At 36.0% G+C, this 27,802-nt stretch overlaps 1 protein-coding gene across 1 annotated transcript in view; it reads left to right on the top strand.

The window, feature by feature from the left end:
* Positions 1-971: 971 nt before the first annotated feature.
* The window catches only part of CFAP97 (cilia and flagella associated protein 97), a 34,440-nt gene continuing 7,609 nt past the window's right edge, over positions 972-27,802 (top strand). Inside the window, exons 1-4 of the mRNA XM_033104283.1 lie at positions 972-1,102; positions 6,759-7,813; positions 19,033-19,298; positions 27,339-27,492. Coding sequence (XP_032960174.1) covers positions 6,775-7,813; positions 19,033-19,298; positions 27,339-27,492 — 1,459 coding nt within the window. The 5' untranslated portion in view covers positions 972-1,102; positions 6,759-6,774. The remainder of the gene's footprint in view (positions 1,103-6,758; positions 7,814-19,032; positions 19,299-27,338; positions 27,493-27,802) is intronic.

Genomic DNA, 27,802 nt, shown 5'->3' on the forward strand with positions numbered 1-27,802 from the left:
ATTTTCAGGCAGAAATGTCTTTGTATTAGTCTTCAAAGAGAAAGACAATTACGTAGGAAAGTCTTGTAAATTAAAGTAGCTGGTATGAAGATAAAGAGTTTTAACAAGGATAGATCACAAAAATAGAGCAACTTCAAGTTATCTAAGTTTTGACCCGAGATTTAGGGAAATGTGGTATGTCAATTATCTACTGTTTCATAATAAACTACTACGAAATAACAACCATGTTTGCTTCTGATTTTGTGTATCAGCAATCTGGACTGTGGCAGTTAAAACGGTTCTTCTGTTCTTGCCTGGGGTCACTAATGAAGCTGTGGTCTGACGGTGCCTAGGAGGTGGACATCTTTGAGGCACCATTTTTCTATCACACCTACTATGTGCCTGTGAATTCAAAAACGGAAAATTAGGGCATCCAATATATTCTGCAGACATTTTTCTCTTAGATTGTTTGCACCACCACCTACCTCGTTGGAATGTCTAACGTGTTATTAGCCCCTCGACCACATCATTAGTTGTGTGAACGGCAATTTGCAGCCATAAACAATCATCAGTACACAGCCGCCCCCATTTTTATTATTACTGTTATTGTTCTGGTAAGGATTCACAAGAAAATGAAAGCAGCTTTCCCTATTAAACAGCCGCAGTAACAAGGCTCACCAGCATTGCCGCTCATAGTGGGGGCAGTAGCAGTAAGATCTCGAGGCGGCACTGGGCAACTGAGGGCCTGGACGATTACTCCGTGGAGGACTATTACTTTCTGCACGTGTTCCCTCCCACTGGAGAGTGGCCGGCCTAGCCTCCTGCTCTCCCAGCCGCTCCGGAGTGGGCGGACCCGGTCAAGTCTTTCTAGGCCGTCCGGACCTCTGTGACGCCCGCCACCGGGAGCCGCACAGCGAGGGCACTGGGCCTCCGCCCAGTTACCGCGACGCTCGCCGCTCCGCTCCTGCCACTTCCTTTCTCCTTCCGCTCTCTCCGCCTCCGGAAGCCGAGCGGCGCTGCTGGGAGCCCAGGGGTGGGGCTGCGGGAGTACACTGGCGCGTGCGCGCGAGCCCCAAACGCCGCCGGTCGCGCGCGTGGCGGCCGTAGCGCCCACAGCGCCCAGGTAGGTGAGCGGTTTCCCCACTCCGGAGCCGGGGCGGCGGCGAACTCGCCGGGTCGGTATAAGGAAGCCCGCGCGGGAAAGTAGGAGGTGGGCCGGCCGGGATTCCCGGCCCTTTGCTTCGCCACCTCTCCGGCCTGTCCAGCCCCTCGGGCGGCGGATGTAACCGCTACTGAGTGGTCCCAACCGGCGGGTCCCTGGGGCCGCCCGCATCCACAAGCCGGTGTTGGTGGGAAGGCCCGGCCTGTCCTCTGGACGCGTTCGTGGTGGCGGTGGGCAGGGGAGCGGGGGGCTCGGGTCGGCCCTCAGTGAAGAAGTGGCGGCAACCCGGAGCCGGGCTCGGGTCACAGCCGCTCACCTTCGTGGACTTGAACCTGAATCCCCGAGGCGTGAGGAGCTGTCAGTTATCTTCTACCTCGCGGGGTCGGGAGCGGGTGGTGAACCGAGCCTCGAGTTACAAATAGATGTTTACTTTGTGCCTAGATTTTCGTGTACCCAATCTGTTACCTTCTTTGGGCCATCTTATATATATAACTGCAGAAACGTAATGTCCCAGTAACAAAATGATAGTTTCAGAAGTTTAGATTTTTATTTGTGTGTTTTCTTGATGTATTGTGGAAGCATTAATATTTCTATTGTTAGCTCTGCTGAAGCTATACTAATAGTGAGTGTCCAGGTGACTCCCAGGCAGCTTTGGCAAATATTAGTACCTGTCTTCATTGAGCACCACAAAGGTTATTAAGGTCTGATGAATTATTTAATTTTTACCCTTTCCCAATATGTTGTAAAGAGAATCTTTACGATCTTAAATCCATATTTTTATTATTCTCTAATGTAAATTGAATCTCACTAACTTTGAAGTAAATGTTATCAGAAGGATTGCTTAATGGATGGGATCGTTAGATAATTTTTCTGTAAATAAACTAAGCGTTTAAATCTTTAAAATAACTGTATCTGTTGGATACTATGAACCTAAATTTAACCTGTAAAGTTTCCTCGGCACTGTACTACTACGTACCACCTATCATGAACTGACCACTTAGGGAGGCAGATGCTTACAACTAACTGTTGGGGACTACATGAACCACAGAAATGCAAATAAGGGGATAGTTTGGCGGGGGTGGGGGAAACGATGAAGGACGATTGTGGGAAACTATCAAGGCAAGGAGCTTAGGGAAAAGGTGATTTTTCTGCTCACATAGCTAGCAAAGAGCAGAACCGGGGCTCAATCTTAAGTCGCGTAACTCCAAACTCCTTCGCATAAACATTCTTTGAATGTCTAATACTTGTTGGGTCCTATTTTAGACGCTGGATATGTAAAAATGAACAAGGTGTCAGGAGTTCCCCGGGTTGGTAAGGAGACAGCAAGTCAGAAAACTGTTAGCTATGAAAAACGAGGATTTCGAAGAAATATCGGTAATCATTTGGCTTCTGGATAGATTTTGTGATTTAGACCTTAGGTCATAAAATGTTAGGGTTGGGAAAGAGCATATCGTCCTAAGGCATGAATTCTCTCTGCAGCAGCCTAGCAAGTGAACATTCAGTCTTTCCTTAACATTATCTGACGACTCATGGCTCCTCATCTTAGAAAGTTGCCCATTCCATTTTTTTCAAAGTTCTAATGTTAAACTCAGAACAGCTTTTTTATCCACTCCTTCTGTTGATGCACATTCTGCCTCTGAAATTACAAATAACAGCTCTAAAATCTTTTTCATGTCACAGTCCTGCAAGTATCTGAATACACCATCTTCTTAGTCATTACTTTTACTAGGGATGAGTCCAGTCCGTTCTGTAAATCCTTAATCAGGATTTTCATTCTAGACTCTTCACCGTGGCACCCAGAACTAAATGCTTCATTCAGGAAGCTCTGGGCTGTGCTATGAAACCATTTGCTTTAAAAAATTGAACAAACTTACAATTTTTTTTTTTTTTTTTAATTTCGAAGGTGAGAAAGGGAAAAACAATAACCACAACTCTTTTTATTCCAGCTCTTGACGTTTTGGATCAAAGGGTGAATTATCTGACTCAAAAAAAGGTAGCTTTTGGGGGAGTGTAATGACAATATTTATAAGAGGTATCCACCATTAGTCAGTGGCTGTTCTGATTTATTGTTTGCTTTGTGAATTCAGGACGGCAGAATTGAATTGATAAGTTTGTGATGACACATGATCACAGGCCTCTGCCCAGGTTCTGAATTTGTCCCCCTTATCCCTCTTTCCCACCCTCATTCCTCCTCTCCTTTCATGGGCTCATATACTCTTAGATGTTTAACGTATGCCCTTCCATTCCGTGCTCTATAACTTTATTTATATGTTTGTGTGTGTTTTAAGTTTTTTCATAATTGTATTCATTTAATTCTCTTTTAGTAAACATTGTTTTTATAGATATTAGCTCATCTTTTTTGACTAGCACATAGTATATCATATACAACATTTCGCTTATCCATCTTCCACTTACAAGACATTGGGTTTTTTTCTAACTCATTGCTGTTACAAACAGTGCTGTGATGAACATCCTTGTGCAGGTACCTAGGAACACACAGCCAGGAATTGGCAGAACCAAGTTTAAGCCTGGGTGTGTCTGACTTCTGTTCATTCTTTTTCACTATGCAGACCCCCAGTCATCACTTATTTGCTTAGTTTATTGCATGGACATTATTATGATAACAGTAATGGAAATATTAAAAATGCAGTGGGATTGTGGGTTTTTCTTCCAACAGTTAACTCTTAATTTTTGCCTTTCTCCCTCCCTAGTTTTTGTTTAAATGTATAAATTGAATTTCTATTTCAGTGTCGATAACAATTTTGTATACTGAGTTTTTGATGCTGATATATCACCTAAATCAGAGGTTCATAAATTTCTTCAGTAAAGGGTCATTTGGTAAATATTTTAGGTTCTGTGGGCCATAAGGTCTCTGTCACAACTACTCAACTCTACAGTTGTGGTGAGAAAGCTGTCAGAGACAATATTTAAACCTATGAGTGGGGCTGCGTGATATTGTGATTTATAAGATATTTGGTCCTCATCCACATTTCCTGGCTAACATCTCCCCAACCCCTGGCATTTCCTAAGTACTGAGAGTGATGCTGGTGTTTTTGTTATGTTAATGAGGTGACTTTTGGACCCCACCCAAAGATGAGGGCTGATTGCCAGGAGAACCAACCAGTTAGAGGTTTGGAACTTTCAGTTCCCCCCCACCTCTGGGAAGGAAAAGGAGCTGGAGATTGAATTTCCAATGGCCAGTGACTTAGTCAATCATAACTATGTAATGAAGCCTCCATAAAGACCCTGGAGGACGTTCCTTTTTGCAGAGCTTCCAAGTGCCACTGTGCCAACCCCAAGCACCACGAGGAGAGAAGCTCCTTTATTCGGAACCTCGCCCTATGTATCTCTTCATCTGGCTATTGATTGGTATCCCTCAATATCCTTTGTAAGAAATCTAGGCTGTTCTTGAGTTCTGTGAACTGTTCTAGCAAATTAATCAAACCCAAGAAGGGGCTCGGTGGGAATCTCTGATTTAGGGTATTAATCTTTTAGAGGAAATAATATTTCTTGTATTTTAATATTTATTAGGTATAAGTTTTATAGCCTAATTTTTCTGAAATCTTTAAGATTTGCCTAACACATCTTATTTCAGTTTACATCCAGTAATGTGTTAGAATTTTAAAATTCAATTGTACTTTAATTTTCACTTAGTTTAAATTTCCCTGAATGTTGTACACCATTTGCAAACTGGCATAACAGCACAATTATAATTTTAGTATATTTGATTTTCTTAAATACCTCTAACACCTGACAAGGCACACTTACAGACCTAATGAAGGACATCCCAAGCACTTAGATGTTGTTTATAAACCTAATTAGTGTAAACTTAATGATTTAATCTGATTCCCTTAAGCATTTAAAAGTGGATTACAAACAGTTAAAATTTTTGAAGTTTAATACATCAGAATCTCTTAAATTTTTAAAAAACTTAAAGGTAGACAAATTATCCAATGATGATAAAATGTATTACCACATATACTTTAACCTATTAACTTACTGTATTAGTATTAATAGTATAAGTTTGGTTGAGTTTAAAATCATGTCTGTACTTTTATAAATTGCAGGGTCACTTAATTAAAGGCTACAGATTATCATGGTTGATTTAGAATGCAGATTACATAATCTGGATTGCTTGATTGAATATAATGGAATTAATCATATTATGAATATAGTGAGCACATAATTGGATTGTTAGCTATGTGTTATTATGGAAATTTATATATTCATTTACTTTAACATAACTCACTATTTGCCCTTTTTGAATATCATTATGAATTCATGATTTTCCAAAGAATTTTTAATTTTTATGTATATTTTGTGTTTTTTGTTCTTCAGTGTTAAATTGTCCAGCTTGAACAGTTCAAGCTCCTTTGAACTGGATTCTTTGTTTTATTACTACTACCCCAGGCATATTTTAATATTGTGCTTTCTGGAAGCAATAAGATACTCCAGGCCCTTCTTGGGGCTTTTTGTTTGTTTTTGTGGGTGTTTTGGGATTTTGTTGTTTGTTTGTCTTTTGCCTCCAGAAATGGAATCAGCTGCCTTCCAAGTTCCTGATTTTATTTATTTATTCATTCATTTATTTATAATAGTATTAGAGGTTAAACTCTGAATTCAACATTATTAGTAATAGAAATTGTGGCACTACTACTAAGACCAATAAGAGAGAAAGAAAAATATTTTTTAAAGGCCTTGACTTTATAATGTTTCCAATTTAATTCCAACTGTATAAAGTATTAAAATACTTTTAAATCAATTTTAATTTTTATATATATATATATATATATATAAATTACAAGTCAACTAGTAATTTAAGGTCTCTGTACCATGCTAGAGGCAACTACTTTGAATATTTTTATCCATTTCTTCTAGTATTTAACTCCATGCATCTAAATAATAAGCTTTCATTTTTCCATTTTAGACAGTTTACTGTGAAATATCTCTTATACCAGATTCTCTTTCATACAATAAGACATACGTATACACTCTTCCTTTGTCATCTTCCATATGTGGTACGTCACAGTTTGTGATTAAATATTCAGAAGTTTGACTTCGAGCTACCTGTGCAGCCTATGTATGTGCTTTAAAGTTTTTGTTCCTCTTTAAGAAGGGATCGAGGCAGCTTTTATTTGTAATAGGTGCCATCTCCTTTCTGCCTTTAGTAACTGCAGTGAAGGGGCAGAATAAGGCAAAGACAAGTACTGGAATAGGGAAGTTTGTCAACCTTCATTGAACTACTTCCACTAAAATAATGTGTTTGGGCTGGCTTAGCTGATCGTAAGAGGTTTTAACGCCATCCTTTCTTATTCTAAACTCTAACTGTACATAATTTATAGAAGGCAGATTTTCCTTAGGGTTTGTGATATGCTTGCCTTGATGATCTATTATTTTCTTGTGAACTGAACTATTAGACCTATTTTTCAAATTATTGGTACTTGATATTGCTCCTGTCACTTTGCTGGGTTATTGTTTTTTGGTGGTTTTGGGGGGGTCATGTTTCGTTTTACATGTTAACCAAACTTCTTGGTTTAGTAAAATTATGAATTACTACGTAAAAATAAAAATATTTAGAAATTACTTTTTAGTCTGATGGTTATACTTTCCTCCTTTTCAGATATATTTTTGCCATCATGGATCGGTTTGGAGATATATCAGAAGGTGAAGTGGACCATTCTTTCTTTGACAGTGACTTTGAAGAAGCAAAGAAAAGTGAAAGTAACTCAGTTTTTGACGAGCAACATGGTGACCATAAAGAGAGAATAGACAAAGATACGGAAAATGTAAACTTGAAATTTGGAATGCAAAGAAAAGAAAATGCTCTTACTGAGAAAGGAAATGAAAGAAAAGAGAAAATTCCTCCAGAAGAACACCCGATAGAAAATGATAGTGCACAAACCAGAAATTCTTTATCATTGACCACTTCTTCAAGATCAAAAAAAATGTGTGATGCTACAACAGGACATAAAGTACACTTGAACATTCCAACTGCAATTCCCAAAATTGTAAAAGAAGGCGAAGACGATTATTACTATACAGATGGAGAGGAAAGCAGCGATGATGGGAAAAAACATGTCAGGTCCAAGTCAGCTAAACCGTTAAATCACTTTAAAAAAGGCATAAGTAGAAAGTATTCCAAGAGTAGTTCCTCTTCCTCTTTGTCCTCCTCATCTTCAAGGTCAGGTACAGATTGTTCAGATCCCGAGTCTGATACCTGTACATCTGATTCATCTCCATCATTAAAGAAACATCTCTCTGGTGTAACCCACTTGTCACCAAAACAGAAATATAAACCAGGAATAAAATCAGCAGGAACACAGTCTTCAAGTACTAAACCAAAAGTTGGTGGCTACACTGAGGAGTCTGAAGATACTGTGACAGATGTCACGCCGTTATCAACTCCAGACATCAGCCCCGTTCAGTCTTTTGAACTGGGCACAGCAAACAATCAAAAAGTAAAAGTTAAAAGGCAAGAAAACGTGAGTCAAGAAGTGTGTGGAAATGTTGAAGATTTAAGAAATAATTCAAAATGCTTGAAATCGTTCAAAAAAGGGAAAGAAAAACATGGGTCCATTATTACCTCGAAATCTGCAGCATTAGATTCCACTTTAGACCACGGATATAAACAAAAAGCCGTACATGACACAATGGACCTGAATCATCTTTTGAAAGGTAATGTTCTTCTTTTTTTAAAAACTGTGTATTGAATTTAAATATTAAGAGTATATTGAGCTTAAATATTAAATGCTATGAATTTGCATTAATTTTTCTAGTACAAATGTTTTATTTTGGGGGCTAATTAATGTTATAAATTAGGAATAAAGTTTACCAGTATTCCATTTTACCATAAAAAATATCTGGAATATCATTATTGATATTATTGCAAAGCTAATCAACTAGTACTAGAAACTACTTCACACTAATTTTTTAGCGCTATACATATTCAAAATGCCTGGAAGTGACCAAATGAATAACAAATGGGAGAAGTGGGGCCAGATTATCCCAAGTTTGGTAGAGACATTAGCATTACATATATTTCACTTTCTTCTTTAAGAAAAGTGACAGCATTGAGATTAAAATTAACTGATCTGTTGTCTTCATACTAGGGAAAGTGGCAAGAATATTGGCAAATTGGAGAACTCAGGGTAAACTATAGGGTACTGTTCAGATTTTAAGTTAAAGTCTAGAGAACATTACTTGAAAATAATTACCTAGTTGATGAAATAGCATAGTTCAAGTTTCAATTGCTTTAAACATAAATATTTTTGAACTAGAAAAATCGTTATTGCTGCATTTCTGTATCAATTTATTGTTATTCAACATTTAGGTTGAAAGGAACAGTATGTTACAGGTGAAATAAAAGCAGTTTAAAACTTTTCTTTTCACTCATTAATATAAACTGTAAAAATACTGGACTTGCTGGTTAGGTTTTAGGTCAGTGGAAGATAACATTTTTAATTTGTAAATAGGATTTTCTGTTTTTGTTTGAAATGTTAGTTGAAAGAATAAATCTTTAGCTTTATAATTTGCGTATGGTGGCAATGTAGGATACATAAATCCCTTAGTCAAATAACTCATAGACAGATAAAGTGTATTTTGGAGCAGTTTATACTTGTGAATGTTCCCTCTTTTGTTGTAGATTTTCTTTTTCCTTTGCTCTGATTGTATCTGTTGACTACAGTGTGTCAGAAAAATCAGACTGTCCACATCGGGCATCACCACTTAGTGGCTAAGCCTCCACGCAATATATCTTTCCTGGTAAATGCTCATTCAGTCTCTTAAAACATTCAGGATTGAGCCATTTTTTTATTCTTGCCCCTCTGCTTCTTCCACTAACAACCAGAGTGATCTTTGAAAAAGTATACCAGCCCTACTAGTTTCTTTCTTAACTCTTCAGTGGGCTTACTCTTACATTAAAAATAAAATCCAAATTCCATGTCATAGCCTAACAGACTCGATAGCGGAGGTTCTCATCCCAGGCAGTGCATTAGTGTCATCTGGAGAACTGTTAAAACAAATTATTAAAACAAACTATTAAAACGTAAGTACTGATGCCTAGACCCTGCCAGGGGATTCTGATGTGGTTGGTCTAATCTGCTGTTAAGGTTGGTGAGAACCATTGCTCTACTTAATATGGATGCTACCTACATCTCCTTTTTTCAAATCTCCTATACTTTGCTCCAGTTGCACTGCTTCTTACTGTTCTTGGAGCACTTTGCACTTATATGGGGGTATTTTCACTTGCTGTTGCCCTTTTTCTTTGCCTAGGCTGCTCTTGTTTCTCAGGTCTCAGCTTATTACCTCCTCAGAGAGACTTTTTCTTAACATTCTATCTGTAGTAGTTTCACACCCTCGATTCCTGCCTCTCTGTCACAAGTCTATTTCCTTCCATCAGACTACTTATTAGACCCTGGAATTAGTGTAGGTTTGCTTATCTCTCCCACTGGAGTGTAAGCAACATAAGGGTAGGATCTTATTCCTTACTAGAATCCCTAAATCTAGCAAGTTTTGGCACATAATAGACAATATTTGGCAACTAAAGAAACTGTGAAGAAGTTTCCATTGTTGTACAACTGTAATGGCTAGGAAATGTATTTCAAGTTTCACTGAAATTTGATTTTGTAACAGTTACCCATGAAATACATAGAGTAAGTCTGTGCCGCCTCCTGCAGTCTAACCTTTAATATATTTAATATTCGTCTGTAGGGAAATTCTCTAAATTCTTTTTTTTTTTTTAAAGATTTTATTGGGGAAGGGGAACAGGACTTTATTGGGGAACAGTGTGTATTTCCAGGACTTTTTGCAAAGTCTAGTTGTTGTCCTTTCAGTCTTAGTTGTGGAGGGCGCAGCTCAGCTCCAGGTCCCGTTGCCGTTGCTAGTTGCAGGGGGCGCAGCCCACCATCCCTTGCGGGAGTGGAACCGGCAACTTTGCGGTTGAAAGGACGCACTCCAACCAACTGAGCCATCCGGGAGCGAACCGGCAGCCTTCGGAGTTAGGAGCACGGAGCTCCAACCACCTGAGCCACCTGGCCGGCCCACTAAATTCTTTATCAAGCCATCCAGTGTAACAATTTACACTTTTAAAAAAATGCTTATGGTCACTTTCCAGTCTGTAAGGTCATTTGTATGATTCATCAGGTTGATGATTCAAGTTGAGAACTGCATCTATCTATCTTCATCTCTTTTAGATTTCTGTTTTTACCATATTAGAAATTAAATCAGAAATTTAAAAAATATTTATTAAAGAATAACAGTAATAAACCCATTATGTATTAACATGAGTAACATGTTTTATGAAACATAACTATATTTCCAAAAAATTAGCAATTTGATGCTAATCGCCAATGCCTGCCAGTAGAAGATCATTGGATTTTCATATCAGCTTCTGCATCAACTATTGTGATATATAGTTTTGGATGAAGTACATAAAGAAAATCTGGCCTCACACAGATACATGATTGGAAAATAGAGAAGTATTTTAATAGCCCTTTCAGTTAATTTTAGATATTCTTTGCTACCACAGCAATATTCCACAAGTTTTAGTTTTTTTAAATGTTAGTTGCAATGTGAAATTTGAAATTAATATTAATTTGTAGTGTATTATATTAAAATTTATTGATCTGTCTTACATTTTGAATGATTTTGTAACATTTTGAATGATTTTGCAACATGGATGGGTTACTTGGAAAATACTGGTTCACAGAGCTTACAGATGTGGATATATTGCATAATACACTGTACAGAAATCATAGTTGTTAATATCACTACCAATCTGATTAGAAAGCTCTTGGGAAGCTGTCAAACTCAAATTTCCCAAAAATTCCAATTTTTGTTAAAATGTCAGATTTTATTATTGCCCACAAATACTGTCAATTGTTTCCCTTGAAGTGACAGGCTTGTTTTTCAATACCATATTTTTAATGCAAAAATTGGAAGGTGGTCAAAATTAAGCCATAAAAATCCAAAAGTCCATAAAAATCCATAAAAATCTGATGAGGTAATGCAGACTGCTCACTAATATTTATATGTGTTTAAAAGTAGCAGCCTAACATTTGGCATTATAAGGTATCTTATAAAATTTTCTTAAGAAATTAGGTAAAAAAGTAAGAATATGGATATTGAAAAGAAATAGTGTTATAGAAGATAGCAGTGTATAATGTGATTTAAAGTTTTATTTCCTTTTAAAAATATGGTCTTGACTAAATCATAATTTTCATTTTAAGGGTCCACTCTTCCATTTTCTATTTTTATAAGTACTATTTGATTCCATAAATTATAAGCATCACTCTGTTCTCCAGATGAGAATGAAAGGACACAGATAATAAAAAGCTTATTTAGGAAGAAAACACTTGGCTCTTGGAATTGTCAGGCCATCTAATGGAAAATAGTCTGTGATACCTGAGCCTTTTGTTCAGGGCCGTCAACGATTATCTATTTGTATTGATTAGGATGATTTTGGATCCAAGAAACAGAAATTTTTAATGAAACAATGTTTCTCACATAACAGGAAGTCCAGAGATAGAAAGAGTTGAGTGTTGACTGATTCAATGGCTCAAAAATGTCCTTAAGGGCCCAGGTACCCTGACTGTTCCGCCAGACCTGGTGTTTGCTTCATTGTTAGGCGCTAGGAGGTATCTGCAGCAATTCTGTGTATTCGCATCCAGACATGACTGTCCAGAGAAAGGGAAACTGTCTCTTCCTCTGACTCCCTTAGAATGGTGGAAACTTTTTAAAGAAGCACTCTCAGCTCACTTCCACGTATGTCTCATTGCCCAGAGTTAGGTTACACTCCTCTTCCTAAAATAGTCATTGGCAAGGGGAATGGGATTATCCCTGGCCAATCAGACTCACCCTGGAGTTAGGGATGGGAATCAAGAGAGGAGGTCAGCTTCCTCTGAAGGACATGGTTTCATGGGAAAGATATAGATGTCTTAAAAAAAAAAAAAAAAATTAGGAATCTCTTAAGTAGGAATGCATGCGAATTGGGCATCCAACTTTATCCACTAGGCCAGAGCTTCTCAACTTGAATATGCATGCAGGTCACTTGGGGATCCTCAAGTATAGATTCTGGTTCAGTAAATCTAGAGCAGAACCCAAGGAGCAACATTTCTAGCCAGCCCAGTGGTCATGCCAATGCTGCTGATCCAAGGGCCACAGTCTGAGCGCCAAAACACTGAAAAATGATTTGATTCCATGGAAAATAAATACAGGTGTCCCTCGCTATTCTTATCTAATCCATTTCTGAAACTTAGTTGGATATGAGAGGCTATATATTAATATTTTTAAGTTTGAAATGGGAAGAAAAAAGTTTCCCCAAATATGATTGTAGTAGTGAAATACTGTTTCAGCAGGGAAACTGAGCCACAATGTAGAAGGAAAGCTTCATTCATACTGCTGCACAGTAGGGAGCCCTGACTTCTGATCTGCTAGTACCGGAAGTGGTGCTCAGAGCTTTTAAAGGCACAGGAACAAAGGTGGCTTTTGCCATTTGGTATGCGTATCTGTTATTGGAGTCCATAACATAACAATCCACCAAAAATTCTTTGTAATTATTTCAAACACTAATTGTGGCTATCAGCCTGTTGCCTAAGATATTTCTTTAGTTCTTCAAAATTATTCCTGCTCAGTTTACCCAGTGAAGATTTTCAGATCCAAGAGTATTTTTGTAAGTTTTCTTTATTTTCCCGCATATAACTGAACCACAGACACGGTGAGATGGAGTTGTGTGCATAGCTATGCCTTTCCTGCACTCATTTCTCAGTACGCTTTATGACTTTCAGCGACTACTATATGGCCTTTCTAGGCCTCTTTGTCTCGCCTGATTTCTTCACAACCTTTTCCACTTCCTTGGAAGATAACTTTGCTTTAATATGAGGACGACAGCAGTGGTAGTGCATAACACATTTTAATATGAGCACAAGATGTGATCCTATTAGAACAGCTGAGTTAGGACACAGCATATTCCACGTCCTCTCAATTTAAATGTTTTCAATAGCATAAGTACAAAGAAAGAGTTGTTTGATTCAGACAGTGATTTAGTAAAACCTTTTGCAAGCCATTACAGCAAACATTGGGCAAGGGTTCACATTGTGAGGGATGCCTATATAGCTAACTGTTAATGTTATTTAACTTTCAAAATAACTTTAAAGTTTCAATAACTTTTCTTAACAAATTCATTATGCATTTGTAAATTTGAACTATGAAATAATAAGCCTATGAAACAAAGGTTCATAAAAAAATATATAAAATCAGATATCCTAGTGATAGGCCCTGGAATAAGGACACAGTGTTGAATTTGATTACTTGCGTAGAAAGATAAAGAAAATTCTGCAAGTGGAATCAAAATTTTTGTTTTTGGGGTGTTAGTTACATGACCATAGACAAGCAGTAGCTATTCTGTGCCCCAGTTTCTTCATTTGTAGTGTGAGGTGTTGATACAGGTTGCTAAGGCCCATTCCAAATTCAGAGTTCTGGGGTTCTGTGAGAAATATTAGAAGGGAAGATCAGTGTACGATAGCATTATTAGACATCTGACTTTATTAGAATTTCTGAATATTTAGCCTTTTAGCTCAGTTGGGTGGCTGATTTGAGAGACTCACCAAAAGCCTGCCTTTGCTATGTAAGTCTTCAAAGGGTATGGTTATAATTAGTTCTTTGACCCTGAGCTGTAAATCGCTAAATAAGCAGAGCATTAAAAAGTGGAGTAGTAGAGTAAGAAGTTTAGGCATTGGGTTATGGCATGAATCTCATATTTGGAGAGCAGTGAAAAACTTGATATGACTAGATTTGAAGGTATGTTTCATACTTCGTATAGGTAAAATTAGGTCAGTTTAAGAAGAACCTGGAGGGCGAAATAGAGACAGTTTAGAGATGCTCCACTTCAAATTTTACTGCATGGGTTCTGTGTGAAGTAATTAGGTATATCATTAGAGGATGTGTCCTGAGGGAAAAAGCTAATATAAGAAAGAAATGGGATTAAGGAAGCATTGATGAGCAAATAAACTGATTAAACTTACTGCTAAACTGACACAGACATAGGAGGGAATGAAGTGAAGTGCCTTATTCAAGGGGAAGGAAGATGGACTCTCCGTAAGCAAGAGGACGCCTATACAGAATCTTGCCCAGTGGATGCATGAAAGCACGGATTGTACTGAGCCCCATATATACTATACTTTTCCTATGCATACGTACCTATGATAAAGTTTATACATTAGGCACTGTAAGAGATCAACAGTAACTAAATAATGATAGAACACTTATAACAACATACTGTAATAAAAGTTATGCAAATGGATTTGGGGCCATTATTAAGTAAAATAAGGGTTACTTGAACTCAAGCACCATGATACTGTCACAATTGATCTGATAACCATATGGCTGCGAAGTGACTAAAAAGTGGGTAGTTCATACAGCGTGGATATGCTGGACAAAGGGATGATTCACAACCCAGGTCGGGCAGTGTGAGATGTCACGCCCCTCAGAATAGTACGCACCTTAAAACGTATGAATTGTTTATTTCTGGAATTTTCCATGTAATATTTTCGACCACAGTTGACCACTGGTAACTGAAACTGGAAAATGAAACCATGGATGGTGGGGTAGGCGTTTATTTACTGAGATTAGCTACTAGACATCCTCCCTGGCAGCATGTTTTATCCCTTTACTGGGAGGCTTCAGCAAACAGGATTCATTCAGGGAGGTACACAGGAAATCTCAGCTTCAAAACACTGCCAGGCATTACCCAACATTTGAGAAAAGCTAAACTCTAGAGGCACTAGATTCATAGAGGAAGAATATAATACTTGAAAAAAGAGTTAAAAGTGAAGCTCCATGATTTTAGAGAGGATCTGCAAGGATTTTCACTAGACACGATTTACTTTTTACTCTCTTGTGTCCTCTGTATATTGGAGTTTTTCAGGGGCTACGTGACAATGACAGCATAACAGAGTGCAGAAGCAGATATGAAAATCCAATTGTCTTCTATTAAGGCAGGCATTAAAAGATTTGCACAAATGTTAAATTCGGCCAAAATTCTGTTAAAATAATCTGGGAAGAATAAAAATGAAGCCTCGAAAAATATGTCAGATAGGTATTAACAAGGAGAAAACAGAAGTATTAATTAGATTAGTATACAAAATAGAATTCAAGATGTGAAAAGCACTAAAGGGGACAAAGAAGAGTGTTTTATATTAACAAACTGACCAAATACACCAAAAAGATTTAACAGCCATTGATTTGGGATATATGATAAAAGTAAAACAGAACTAGATAATGAAATTTACAAAGCTGTAATCACTGTGGAAGACTGACAGATCAATTAGATCCCTCCCCCCAAAAAAAGATTAACTGCCTGTTTATGGACTGCACTTGGTCCACAGATATTTTGTCTATCACACAGCATTTTTTAAAGTGACGAAATACCAGTTGCTGTTCCAACATAACAAATTACCCTGATACTTAGGATTTGGCGACTCAAAGGGCAGAGGATTGGAATCGTCTCAGAGCTGGTTTACTCACATGTCAGGTGTCAGGTTTGAGATGACTTGCAAACCAGGACTGCTGAGCAAGGGCCCACATGTGGCCTCGCCTCTTCACAGATGGCAGCCTTAGGTAGTTGGACTTCTTACACGGTGTCTTAGGACTCCACGTTCAGTGTTGCAGGAAACAAGGTAGAAACCGCATCGCCTTTTAGGACCTAGCCTTGCAAGTCACATAGTTTCATTTCTAAACAATTATAAACCTTCCCAGATTTAAGAGGAGGGTCATAGACCCTCCCTTTTAATTGGAGGACTGTCAGATAATTTATGTACATGTTTTAAAGCCTTCAGTCCATCCTCTGCACAGTAAATTATATTCTTCCCAAACGCAAAAATGCATTTCCCCTTTCCAAAGATTTCCCCAACCTCGAGGTCCAAGGTCTAAAACAGGTCCAAGTGCAGCTGAGGCTTCTCAGACATGTTCCTGTTACATGTAGCTCTCTGAGTACTTTGATAATCTGCTGGGAGAGACTGGGAAGGAGAAATCGATGTATTTTTGAACCCCATAAGTCCTGGCTCTTTTATATTCTCTCTAAATTTTGCTTGAAAACTGACCAGTTCCTTTTTTAGTCCATCTCTCTATCCTGCTTTATTATTGTGGGTAAAATAAACCACTGCTATTTTCCACCTTCTGCTCAGAGATCTGCTTAGCCAAATCCACCAGTGGCAATAAGGCACCTAGTCACCGCAGCCAACAGTGTTCCTAAAATTCTGCCACTTCATCGTTTTCATCAGTAATCTCCTCTAGGCCCTTCCAACTCGACTTGTCACCTGGTCTTAGAGCTAGTGCCATGTATTAGTTACTGCTGCTCTGATAACAGATCCCAAAACTTAGATGTGTAAAGCAGCAACCTAGGATAACTGAAGGCTGGGATCGCAGTGCTTGCACAGGGCCCTCTTTGTGCTTTGATGTCCTCAGAGCCTGCCAGTCTCAAGGCAGTCAGACGAGTAGGATGGCTCAGGGCCCAAGGGGCAAGTATTCCGGGGAGCAAGGTGGGGAGGTGGGGGCCTGCATCTCCTTTTTTGCCTAGCCTTGAAAGACACACTTTGGCTATATCATATTGGCCCCTGCAATCACAAGCCGGCCCAGATTGAAAGGAAGGGAACTGGAAGAATGTCACAGAATTTCTCATCTGACAAGTTGTTCATAAAGAAGACAAAGCAATTTAGTAAATTTAATTATTCCTTGAATTGTGACCTTTCAGTTTATAAATGTTGGATTTTTAAAAAAAACACCTTTAAAAATCACTTCAAAAAGCAAATATCATTGGTTTTTTGTGGGGAGGCGGGGTGGGTGGATCATGAATATGCCTACAGGATGGATTTTTTTGTTTTGTTTTGAACTAATATATGAATAAGGTCTTAATATGGCTTGGGATAAAATTTTCAGTGGTAGCATTACACATAAAATTTCAAGATGCTGTCTATATCTTAGCTTAGGTAAGAAAGTAAAGCTCTGATACTTCTATTAGGTTGGTGCAAAAGTAATTGCGGTTTTTGCAATTATAGTTAACATTTTAAACCACAATTATTTTTGCACCAACCTAATAGTAAATGGTGTTTGATGACTCAGAAGCTCTAGTGATGATAGACACTATAAAGAATTTGAACAAAATTGTTTCATTGAAAATTAGGAAAAAGCAATAGCTCTTAAATATTTTAAGTATGTACACATATATAAATGTTTATATCCCTGAAAGTTAAAAAATATTTTAGATCTTAATTGGAAAACAATGGATCATATATTTGATGTTGTCTCATACTAAAGCATATAGCCACGTTAGAAAAATGTAATAGTAATATCTGGTATCAGTATATAAACACCCCATATATACTTTTCCATCAGAGTTAGAATGTTATGTTTAAAAGTGAATTAGATTGAACTTCTTTAATTTATTGTTGCTTTATTTTACTTATTTTTGGCCTTATTTTACTTTTAAAAACTTATTTTTTAAATGCCATTAGGAAAATAGCTTACTTTTAAATCCCTTTAGAGTTTCATTTTAAAGGCTTTCATACAAGGTTAAATTAATCTAGGAACCTTGTTAAATTCTATAAAATGGGCATTTCTTGGAAGCAAGATAATTATGTACAGCACATCTGTATCTTTCTAAATGTGTTCTCATTCAGGTTTTATAATTAACTTGGTATGGTTTTCAACAAATTATCAACCATTAATTTCCTCAGTTTTTCTATTAAGCCACTTAATAAGTTTTTTAAGTCTGTAATCTTTGCCTTCAGTTAAACGTAGGGAGAGGTAAATTCATGGTTTTTGTGACTTTGTTCAAATATTTTGCTTTCTTTACTGGTCACATTTTTTAAATGGGAGTTAAAAATACCTTTTCCCTTTACAGCACTGTGCTTTTAACGGTAAAAAATGCTAAGCAAGTAAAAGTTACTTGCTTAACATAAAGGTACTCAAATAAAAACAAAAAATGTTTACTTTAAAAGAAATACTGTTAAAAAAAATAAATGTGCCAGTATGTTCATCTGATATAATACATTCATTTTTTTAGTACAGACTTAAGCTAAAACATTCAGCAAACTTAATATTTTAGAAACTTCTAACAAATGTGTAGTAATAATTGTGACTTACTGAAAATTGTTATAATATGGGAATTTAAGAATTACTGAAAATTGTTATATGGAAATTAAGGAATTAAGCATGTTGTTAAAATTTTCATTTAATAATAGTATACAAAATATTTTTCTTGACTAAAAAGTCCTTTTATTTAATGTATTCATTTTGGCTTATGTTTAGTCAGGAATAAAATGTTTGACTTTTACAGTAGAAATATTTGTTTTAATGCCAATATTAAGACCATAAATCTTTTGTAGTAAAGTATTTTCAGATTAAGTTGTAAGTTTCAGTATAGTCTGGGTTTTTGCCATTTCTATCTAGCATTTGTTTCCATCAGTCATTGCAGAGGACATTTTATTTTTTGAGGTGTACCTTTCAACTAACAAAAGAACGGTCTAAATTCAGTATTGGTACACTCAACCAGAGGTTTCTAACCTCCCCAACTATTAAGCTGCCTTAGGGAAACTTAAAATGAACATGACAAAGGCATTTTCCATAAATTATACCTGCCTTGGAACCATGTACATTTCTTATTAAAATATTTTCATTGTGTTCTGTGTATAGCTTTTATGCCCAAAGAACCCAACGAGCATAGAACTCTAAGCTGCCTCTGGATTTCTTTCTACACAATTGTAGTCTGGATATCATTAGCATCATTTCATACATGCTTTTTCATGTATTACTGCAGTTTCCATTTTTAAGAATTAAAGCCTGTACCATCATGTTGTGCTACTTTCTTTAGCCTTTTTTTCTTTTTTTGTTCATTTCTGTAGCTTTTCTGGAATTAGATAAAAAGGGACCGCAGAAACATCACTTAGATCAGCCTTCAGTGGCACCTAGGAGAAACTACTCTTTTACAAGAGAGGAAGTGAGGCAGATTGATCGGGAAAATCAGAGGCTTTTGAAAGAACTGTCAAGACAGGCTGAAAAACCAGGAAGCCAAAGTACGATTCCTAGATCGATTGGTCATCCTCCTAAGTTATATCACAGTGCTCTCAACAGACAGAGGGAACAACAAAGGATTGAAAGAGAAAATTTGGTAAGTAACTGGAATATTTTAGTCATCAAAGAAAATGCATTTGTACTGATTTTAAGTCCAACTTACCAGAAACCCAAATACAGCCTAATTTTCAAGCTTAATTATGTAAAAGTAGGTATAGATATATGTATCATGAAATACATAATGAACTATGAGCCTCAAGGTGCACTATGTGCTTCTTTTTATCCAGCAAACTATATTTTAAAGGAACATTAAGTGACAATGCTGAAAACTCTGTTATTTATTTAACTAGACCTGTTAAATCACTTACAATAGTACGGGAAAGGGTATCCAAGGGTCAGATACATGTATCTTCTTGAAGTATTCAGTCACTAGCTAAATCTATTTCACTTTATTGTATCCTTGAAAGCTAAAATAATTTATATATCATTTATTTTAAAGGATAAATATGAGGTCAAATTTGGTGTTCTACTATTTGAATGTATGAAAGACATTGATTGTTAAAAATCATAGTTATACTTTGATGTTCTAAGGAATATATGGGTACTGTTGAAAATCTTCCCATTAAAAACTATTATTATTTATAGCATGTTTTTCTTCATAAAATTTAGTTCATCATAATTGCTGATACTTACTGAGCTCTTACTAAATGACAGGCATTGTTCTTAGTGTCTTCCAAATAACTTATTGAATTCTGACAATAATTCTTTCAAATAGGTACCATTTTTATCCACATCTTACAGATGAAATCACTGAGACCTACAAGGGTTAAATAATTAGCCCAAGGACACAGAGTAAATGCCTGAGCCAAGATTCTAATCCCAGATAGTGTCTTAAACTAAAATTAGATCCTTAATGAGCACATAAATTCAGAGCTAAAATAATTGATATAGCTTTTATTACAATTACTAAAATAGTTTCCAAAATTCACCCTCATGTTTTATCACCAGTACAGCCCTATTTATCTGTGTGCTTATCTGAAATTGTAACAACTCTTATAAATTTCTTTATTACCATCACAAACACCAAGAGTTGGGGAGCTGGGTGTATATTTATAAAAAATAGTAAAGTCTTAAATCCTTCGGGAGGGTTACCCCGCATGTGGCAAGGAGTAGATAGCAACAAAGCAAGTCGAAATGAGGTTGGTGGGCAGTGAGCTATGTGATCGCTTTCTGCACATCACTGGAGCAATTTTGAGATTCATTGATGATTTATGAAAATTTGAAATCACTGTGTCATGAACATTGGGTTTACCTTTTTGGTTTATTTTCACTCTCCCACGTGGCTCTGGAGCCTATTTTATTTATTCGCCAAGCAGTTAAGACAATACACAGTACTTTCCAAACTTTAGGTCATTTAATCCATATAGCAACCTTATGACATAATTATTGTCAGGGTAGAGAAAATGAGAGACACTGAATGGGACACAGAGACTTCCTCAAGTCAAACAGCTAGCAGGTGGCAGGATCATATTTAGGTTAGCTAGCTTTGGGGTGACTTTTTTTAACAGCTTTTCTGATATATAATTCACATACCATGCCCATTTAAAGTGTACCATTCAGTGGGTTGTGGTATATTACATTGTTAATTGTTTAAAGTTGTAGTAAAATATATATAACAAAATTTGCATCTTAACTGTTTAAGTGTTCAATTCAGTGGCATTAATTACATTCACAGTATTGTGCAACCTCACTACTATATTTTCAAAACTTTTTTCATCACCCCATACAGAAACTCCATACCTGTTAAACAATTACTCTATATTCCGCCTTCCCTTTACCCCTTGGTAACTTCTAATCTACTTTTTGTCGTTAGGTGGAATAAGACAGTATTTTTCCTTTTGTGTCTGGCTTATTTCACTTAGCATAATGTTTTCAGGGTTTATCCATGTTATAGCCTATACAAGAATTTTATTCCTTTTTATGGCTGAATAATCTGTTATATATATGTGCCACATTTTGATTATCCATTCATCTGTTGATGGACCCTTGGGTTGGTTCCACGTTTTGGCTGTTGAGAATAATGCTAGTGAACACTAATGTACAAAGTATCTATTCAAGTGCCTGCTTTCAGTTCCTGTGGGTGTACACCCAAGAGTAGAATTGCTGGATCATACTGTAGTTTTATGCTTATTTGTTTGAGAAACCTTGGTTTACTTTTGAAAAGTTGAAAGCATTAATATGTATATACGAATAGGGTGAAAACTATTAACAGCTTCTGTTTATAGCTTTTATTATCCCCCAAATCAATTGTATATTTCAGCTAGTTTAATAAACAGAAAATTATCACTATTTTATTCTTTTTACCTTATATACTTAGTAACTGGTATATGTGACCAATGTTTTTCTCCATTTGATAGTAAAGTCTTAGTTGTTATACTCAAGAACAGTAGAAACATATGAGCCACATGTATAATTTAAATTTTTCTAGTAACATTAAAAAGGTCAAAAGAAATAAGTGAAATTATTCTGATACAATATTTTATTTAACTGAATAAATCCAAAATACTACATTTTAACATGTAAACAATATTAAAAATAAATGATATTTTGCTTTTCTTTTTTTTCGGTACTATCTTTGAAATCTATTGAATACTTTCCACTTAGAGCACATCTCAGTTTGGACTACCCACATTTCAAATGCTCTGTAGTCATATGTGGCTAGTGGCCTTGGAGAGTACAGCTCTGAATCACAAACTAATTCATACAGAAGTGAAAAAAGTAGCTTAGAACTGAACAGGAAAGTATAATTTATTATGAAATGTTATGTTATTGTAAGCAAAGCCAGTCTTCCCAATTTATGTTTAACTCTTCTCTATACCAAAATAAAGCTAATTCAATACCTTTTTAAAACTTCTTGGCTCTTCTTTTGCATTTATTCTTCATAATGACTGGTTACTTTTCTTTTAAAACAATCTATTATAAATTTTCATTGGAATTGTGTTAAATTTACATTTTAATTGCAGAGTGTCTGGCATTCTTAAAATATTACCTTCCTGTTGAAAATATGGTATGTCTTCCCACTTATTGAAGCCTTCTTATACTCTACCTTAGTAAGGTTTTGTAGTTTTCTTCAAAATTATGTACATTTATGCCGTTGTGCATGAAAGTTTTTCATTACGTTTTCTAACTGCTTACTTTTGTAAACTATTGATTTTGGTATATATATTTTATAATCAGCCACCTACCAAACCCTTATTCAGAGCCACATTGGCTCTAATAGTTCTTAAGTGTGCGCTGATCTACTTTTTAATCTGTTCATTGTCAAAACACATGCATGAGTGCACACGTACACACAGACTCACTTTTATAGTTATTTCTGTGACAGATGTACTGCACAAGCAAGGTCCATTACTTTATAATTTTTATGATTTGCATTCCTTCATTTTCTCCGTCTCCAGTGATAGAGACCAATTCACATGGCTTAACAGGCATGATGACTAAAACATTTCTGTTCCAGGTCTGTTACCTTAGCATCTTAGCAGTGCAGAGCCTGTTTAAAGGGATACAATTCAAGACACAGAAGTAGCGCTGTGCAGAGAAGGTAGAAACGGAGAGCAAAGATGTATAAAATTAAGTCCTGATCTATAGTTCAAAGAATACTATTTGGAACTATAGGTCTGTCTTTCTGGTGACGTTTGAGATCTTCATTATTTGTTTCAATCCACAAATACACCTTGCCCTCTCATGCACAAGGGAAATAAATCAAAGGAATAGTAAAGAAAAAATAATTTTATCCAGTAGAGGGAGTGCTTGCTACATACGAATAGACTCAATTATATTAGAACTTCATTATTTCCAAAAATGGGACTAATTTTTTAATTCATAAATTTTGAAATAGTCTTGTTAAACCATATCTTCATTTCAACATAATATGAATCATATTTTTATGAAAGAGCACAAGAATAATCTTAGCAGAAGAAGAGGGAGTCAGTAAGGATACTTAGTTTATAGTTTCACTTTATCCTCTAAAAGAAATGAGATTATTTCAGTTTTTAAATGTATGTCAGTTTCCTGAGCTGTGAAAGAAATGTGGGGGAGGGACTAATTGAAGCAAGGTGAGAGAAGTAAGATTCCTGTAGGAATATATCAGGATTAGAGCCTAGAGCTCAAATAGAGCTAATTTATTTCAATTTTAAATGCAGAGAAATACAAATAAGTAGAAAATAAAGTAGACCATAATCTTTCCACTCAGGAGTTTCTGTGTTAAAATATGTTTAAAATACAAGTAACGCCTGTATAAATTTTGGAATTTCAAACTGTTCTTAAAAACATTAAATGAAAAGTAAAATCCCCCTCTTCTGTTCTTTGTGTGCTGGTCTAGAAGACTTAATTTTAGAGCTCTTAGAATGTTAAAACTGTTAAAGGGAGAATGATATATTGTCACAAAGATGAAGATTTATAACAAATCTCATACCTGCTATGAGTATTAATTTGTTGAATAATAAGTACTGTTGTAAGATCTGAAATAAATTACAGTTCACTCAATCTGATTTTCCTTCTCTGCTTATTGTCTGTTGCCTCCGTCGATAGAAGAAATACAGCTAATGATAACTAAGTATGACTCCAGCTATAGAAAATATGTAGAGCAGTTCTGATTTTCCCCAACTATAGGACATGTTACTCTCTAATGTCCATCAGGGTCTTTGCTTTATCACCTTGGGAACAATAAAGCAACTCTTCTCTGCTGACAACTGCAGAAATCATTAACACATTGTTTATTCATTGATTTATTTTAACCTTTCTACCTCAGAAGACAGGATTCAGGCTGGGTTAATTTTTCTTTCCAAAAAGAATGATACTTCCAAAATAAAAAAGAAATATTTAGACAAACTATTTTGGGATTTATTATTAGAATCTGATTTTCAATTCTAAGATTTTATAAAACATAATTGGAATATAAGTAACCATCTTACCATTTTTCAGTTCATTTAACACATTTAATGTCTGCTATGATCTGCAAAGATGTCTAAGACATTGCAAAGAATATCAAAAAATATATAAAATACTGCCCTGTCATGTAATTTATAACTTAGCTGGGAAGATAATACTACTGTATGTCAAACAACTAGAAAATGATACAAATGATAGCACTATTATTTAATAAGTCCTAACTATATGCCAGGTACTGTTCTGAGCAATTCATATGCATTATTTCACTTAGTTCTCAAAACTGACTTTGTGAGCTTATTTCATTGTTAATATCCCTACTAAGTTATTTGACCAATGTCACACAAAGCCAGGATTTAAATCCAGGTGTTTCTAACTAGACAGCTTACATTTTTTATCACTCTGTTTCAGGTGTTACAACATTTTGAACAACATTTTTATGTTTTACCCAGAAGTACTAAATTGATGACTAGACTGAGATTATATACTTTTGACTTCAGGATTTTTACTCTAATTGATACTCCATATTTTGATATTGTTTCTACAAGCAAGAGCTATTTCTATCTAAAATCATTCCTTTAGCTTTTTGCTTAGCTTATTAAATTCACACACAGACTGATACATAGTATGGATCCATGTGATTTGGATAACTAATTTCTCCAAGTTTCTGCATGTGAACTTGATAAGGGGTATATCAGGACTACAGAATGGGTTTACTTTTGACCTTATTGTCAAATTATTTCCAAATTGATTTTGATCAGGTTAGTTTATATGTTTTATACCTAATGAATATGCATTGTAATTTTCTTAAATTTAAAAAAGAGAAAACCACATCTGATCAAATAAATTTTAGGAAATTAGGATTTTATCTAAAAAACACTGAGACTTCGACCAGCAAAAAGCAAAATTAGTAGGTAACTGAAAGTAACAGGTTTTCTGTTCCGTCCATTGTACCCTGTACAGCTCACTAGGTAGTAAATAAGGTAATTAGCTAAAACAGTAAATGTTGCTCTTCCCAGTAAAATGCACTGATGATGGGATACATAGGAAGTTCCGCACCCAGTTATGAATGCCTTGGTCAGACATGCAGTGGAATTGTCTTCCCCGCTAAGTTATAAATTACATGATAGGGCAGTCTTTTATATTTTTCCTTATATTCCTTCCAGTACCTTACATAGCTTGATGGCATTTACAAACTGTAGGTAGAGAAGATAGTGTCTTAGGAGGTGTTTCACCTAAATGATACAGCTTCTCTGTCTACAAAGAGAGGAGGACGCTATGTTATAATGGAAAGACCATAGGCTTGAGAGGTAGAACCGTGTTTAAATCGTGACCCTCCGTTCAGCAGAGAGAACCTCTGACACTAGCGGGGTGAGGCTTCCTGGAGCAGGTGACTCTTTCTAGCCTTTGAAGGCTACAGACTGAGGATAGGCATTTCATGCAGAAAACATGGTTGACAGGCTGCATTCTCTCAGCCGGCAAGTCTACTTCTTCCTGTGTTCTGCACCTCTGCCATTTGTCTCCAAGCTCCATTTATTTCTATAACACCTTCCTTCTCTCCCTTTTCTAAACAGCTCTTCCCCTGACTATTTCGACATGTCCTTGCACCATCCATCCCTTCTCTAGGGTTGCTCAGGACAATGGAACCTCAGAATAGAAGGGCAGGGGGGTGAAAATGCTAAGAGCAAAACGCTAAGTCGAGGAAAAGTTCTGGAAATGCTTGATGGAGATGGTTCACAATGACATGAATGTACTAACTGCCACTGAACTATATGCTTAAAAATGGTTAAAATGGTAAATTTTATGTTACGTGTATTTTACAACAATAAAAAGAAAACAAATTAAGGAAGAAGGAAAAAAGATTGTGCAGAAGAATCTTGTCCTATGATGGAACCCACGAGGCTGATTTTTTAGTGGGAATCTTGGTGCAGACCAGCTTTCACTTTCCTGGTAAAGTTCACTTGAGGAAGTTTACATCAATAAAGAAAGTGATAAAACACAACCATGGATTCATTCCCCAATCCACTGGTCTACTTAAATACTCTTCTCTCAACGATCCTGGGAAAATCAAAAAGAAACTCTTCTACCTTCTTATTTGTGAAGAAAGAAAATAAAATTAGGAACTTTATATATTGGACTCTGTTACTGAATCGAATTAAAGAAATCATTTGAGAAACTTCTTAAAACACCTTTTCCCCACCCCAAGTCTATTGCATCACAATCCCCTCGTGTAGAATCTGGGCATGTTTGTTATTATATTTTTATGTTCCACAGGGAACTCTGAAGTGTACTTCTGGTTGACAATTAAATTAGACTATTAAAAACACATGTGAGAGAGAGAAGAAAAATTTAGTCTGGGCTTAAAATTGGATATTATGTTGCTTTGGCTACTTGGTTTATATATTAATATCTTTTAAAAAGCCTTATATTCCATGGTAGTTGATTTTCAGACTTCTTAGCATCCAAAGTTTTTTTTTTGGTTTTTGTTTTTTTCCCCAAACTAAATTTTGTGCAGAATCTTCAGTATACAAAACAGACACTTCAGAAAGCACAGTTGGGCCGGTAGATCAGTAGTGGGAGACCTGAGCGCCCCGCCCACTCGGCCTTTCCTCAAGTCCAAGTTACCCTGGAGGCTACTGGAAAGTCTAAACAGGTCACAAGCCGCTGCTCTATGACCATATGTAGAATTTATGGTAGTTTCAATAGGTTTATGGTCATTTCTGGGCTCTTAGTATGACTCCCATTATGTCATTTCTATAAGAAAATCAGGTTTAATATGTTTCAATGTACAGCGCCTTTTCTAAGATTGTAACCTGATGTAAAAGAGAGGTGTGCCTGTATAGGTTGTTAAGATCATATGATAGGTAAAAACCCTTCCATTTTCCTAAAAGTATATTACTGTGTTTCCCCGAAAATGAGACTGGGTCTTATATTAATTTTTGCTCCAAAAGACTCATTAGAGCTTATGTTCAGGGATGTCCTGAAAAATCATGCTAGGGCTTATTTTCCGGTTAGGTCTTATTTTCGGGGCAACACTGTATTTGAAATATATTTTCACATAGTATGTCTACAGTGATTTAAAGTCTTTTCTACTTTATTTGTGAATTTCAGGTTTTAGAAAGTATTTGCCTTTTAAAAAACTTGCTGTTTATCTAACATTCATTTTCAAATTGATTGTCTTTAAATGAAGGCTTTATTGAAAAGGCTTGAATCTGTGAAACCAACAGTTGGTATGAAACGCTCAGAACAACTGATGGACTATCATCGCAATATGGGTTATCTCAACTCAGCATCATCCTCCTCCATACGAGTGAGGTCGACTCTTGGCCAATATGGCTCATTAAGTAAGCATATTCAAAATTATTTTGTACTTGTTTGCAACGTTCATCCTTAAAATACAGCTTATGTGCTTATGTAGAGTTAAAACATTAACTTCTGAAATGAGTTTTACTATTTTTCATTGGTATGCTTTGTTTTCTTTGTGTTAATTCACTTAATTTCAAGTTTCATTTACAGCAGGTAATGGCGCCATAGGAAGGAAAACGAGATAAAACAATTGAAAATATCAGTAGTTTTCTTAGATAATGAGACACTTAATTTCGATACATTTACTAAAAGAAGAAATGAATAGGTATACTGTTTAAAAATTACTGA

The sequence above is a fragment of the Rhinolophus ferrumequinum genome, chromosome 4 (assembly GCF_004115265.2).
Source record: "Rhinolophus ferrumequinum isolate MPI-CBG mRhiFer1 chromosome 4, mRhiFer1_v1.p, whole genome shotgun sequence".
Lineage (NCBI taxonomy): Eukaryota > Metazoa > Chordata > Mammalia > Chiroptera > Rhinolophidae > Rhinolophus > Rhinolophus ferrumequinum.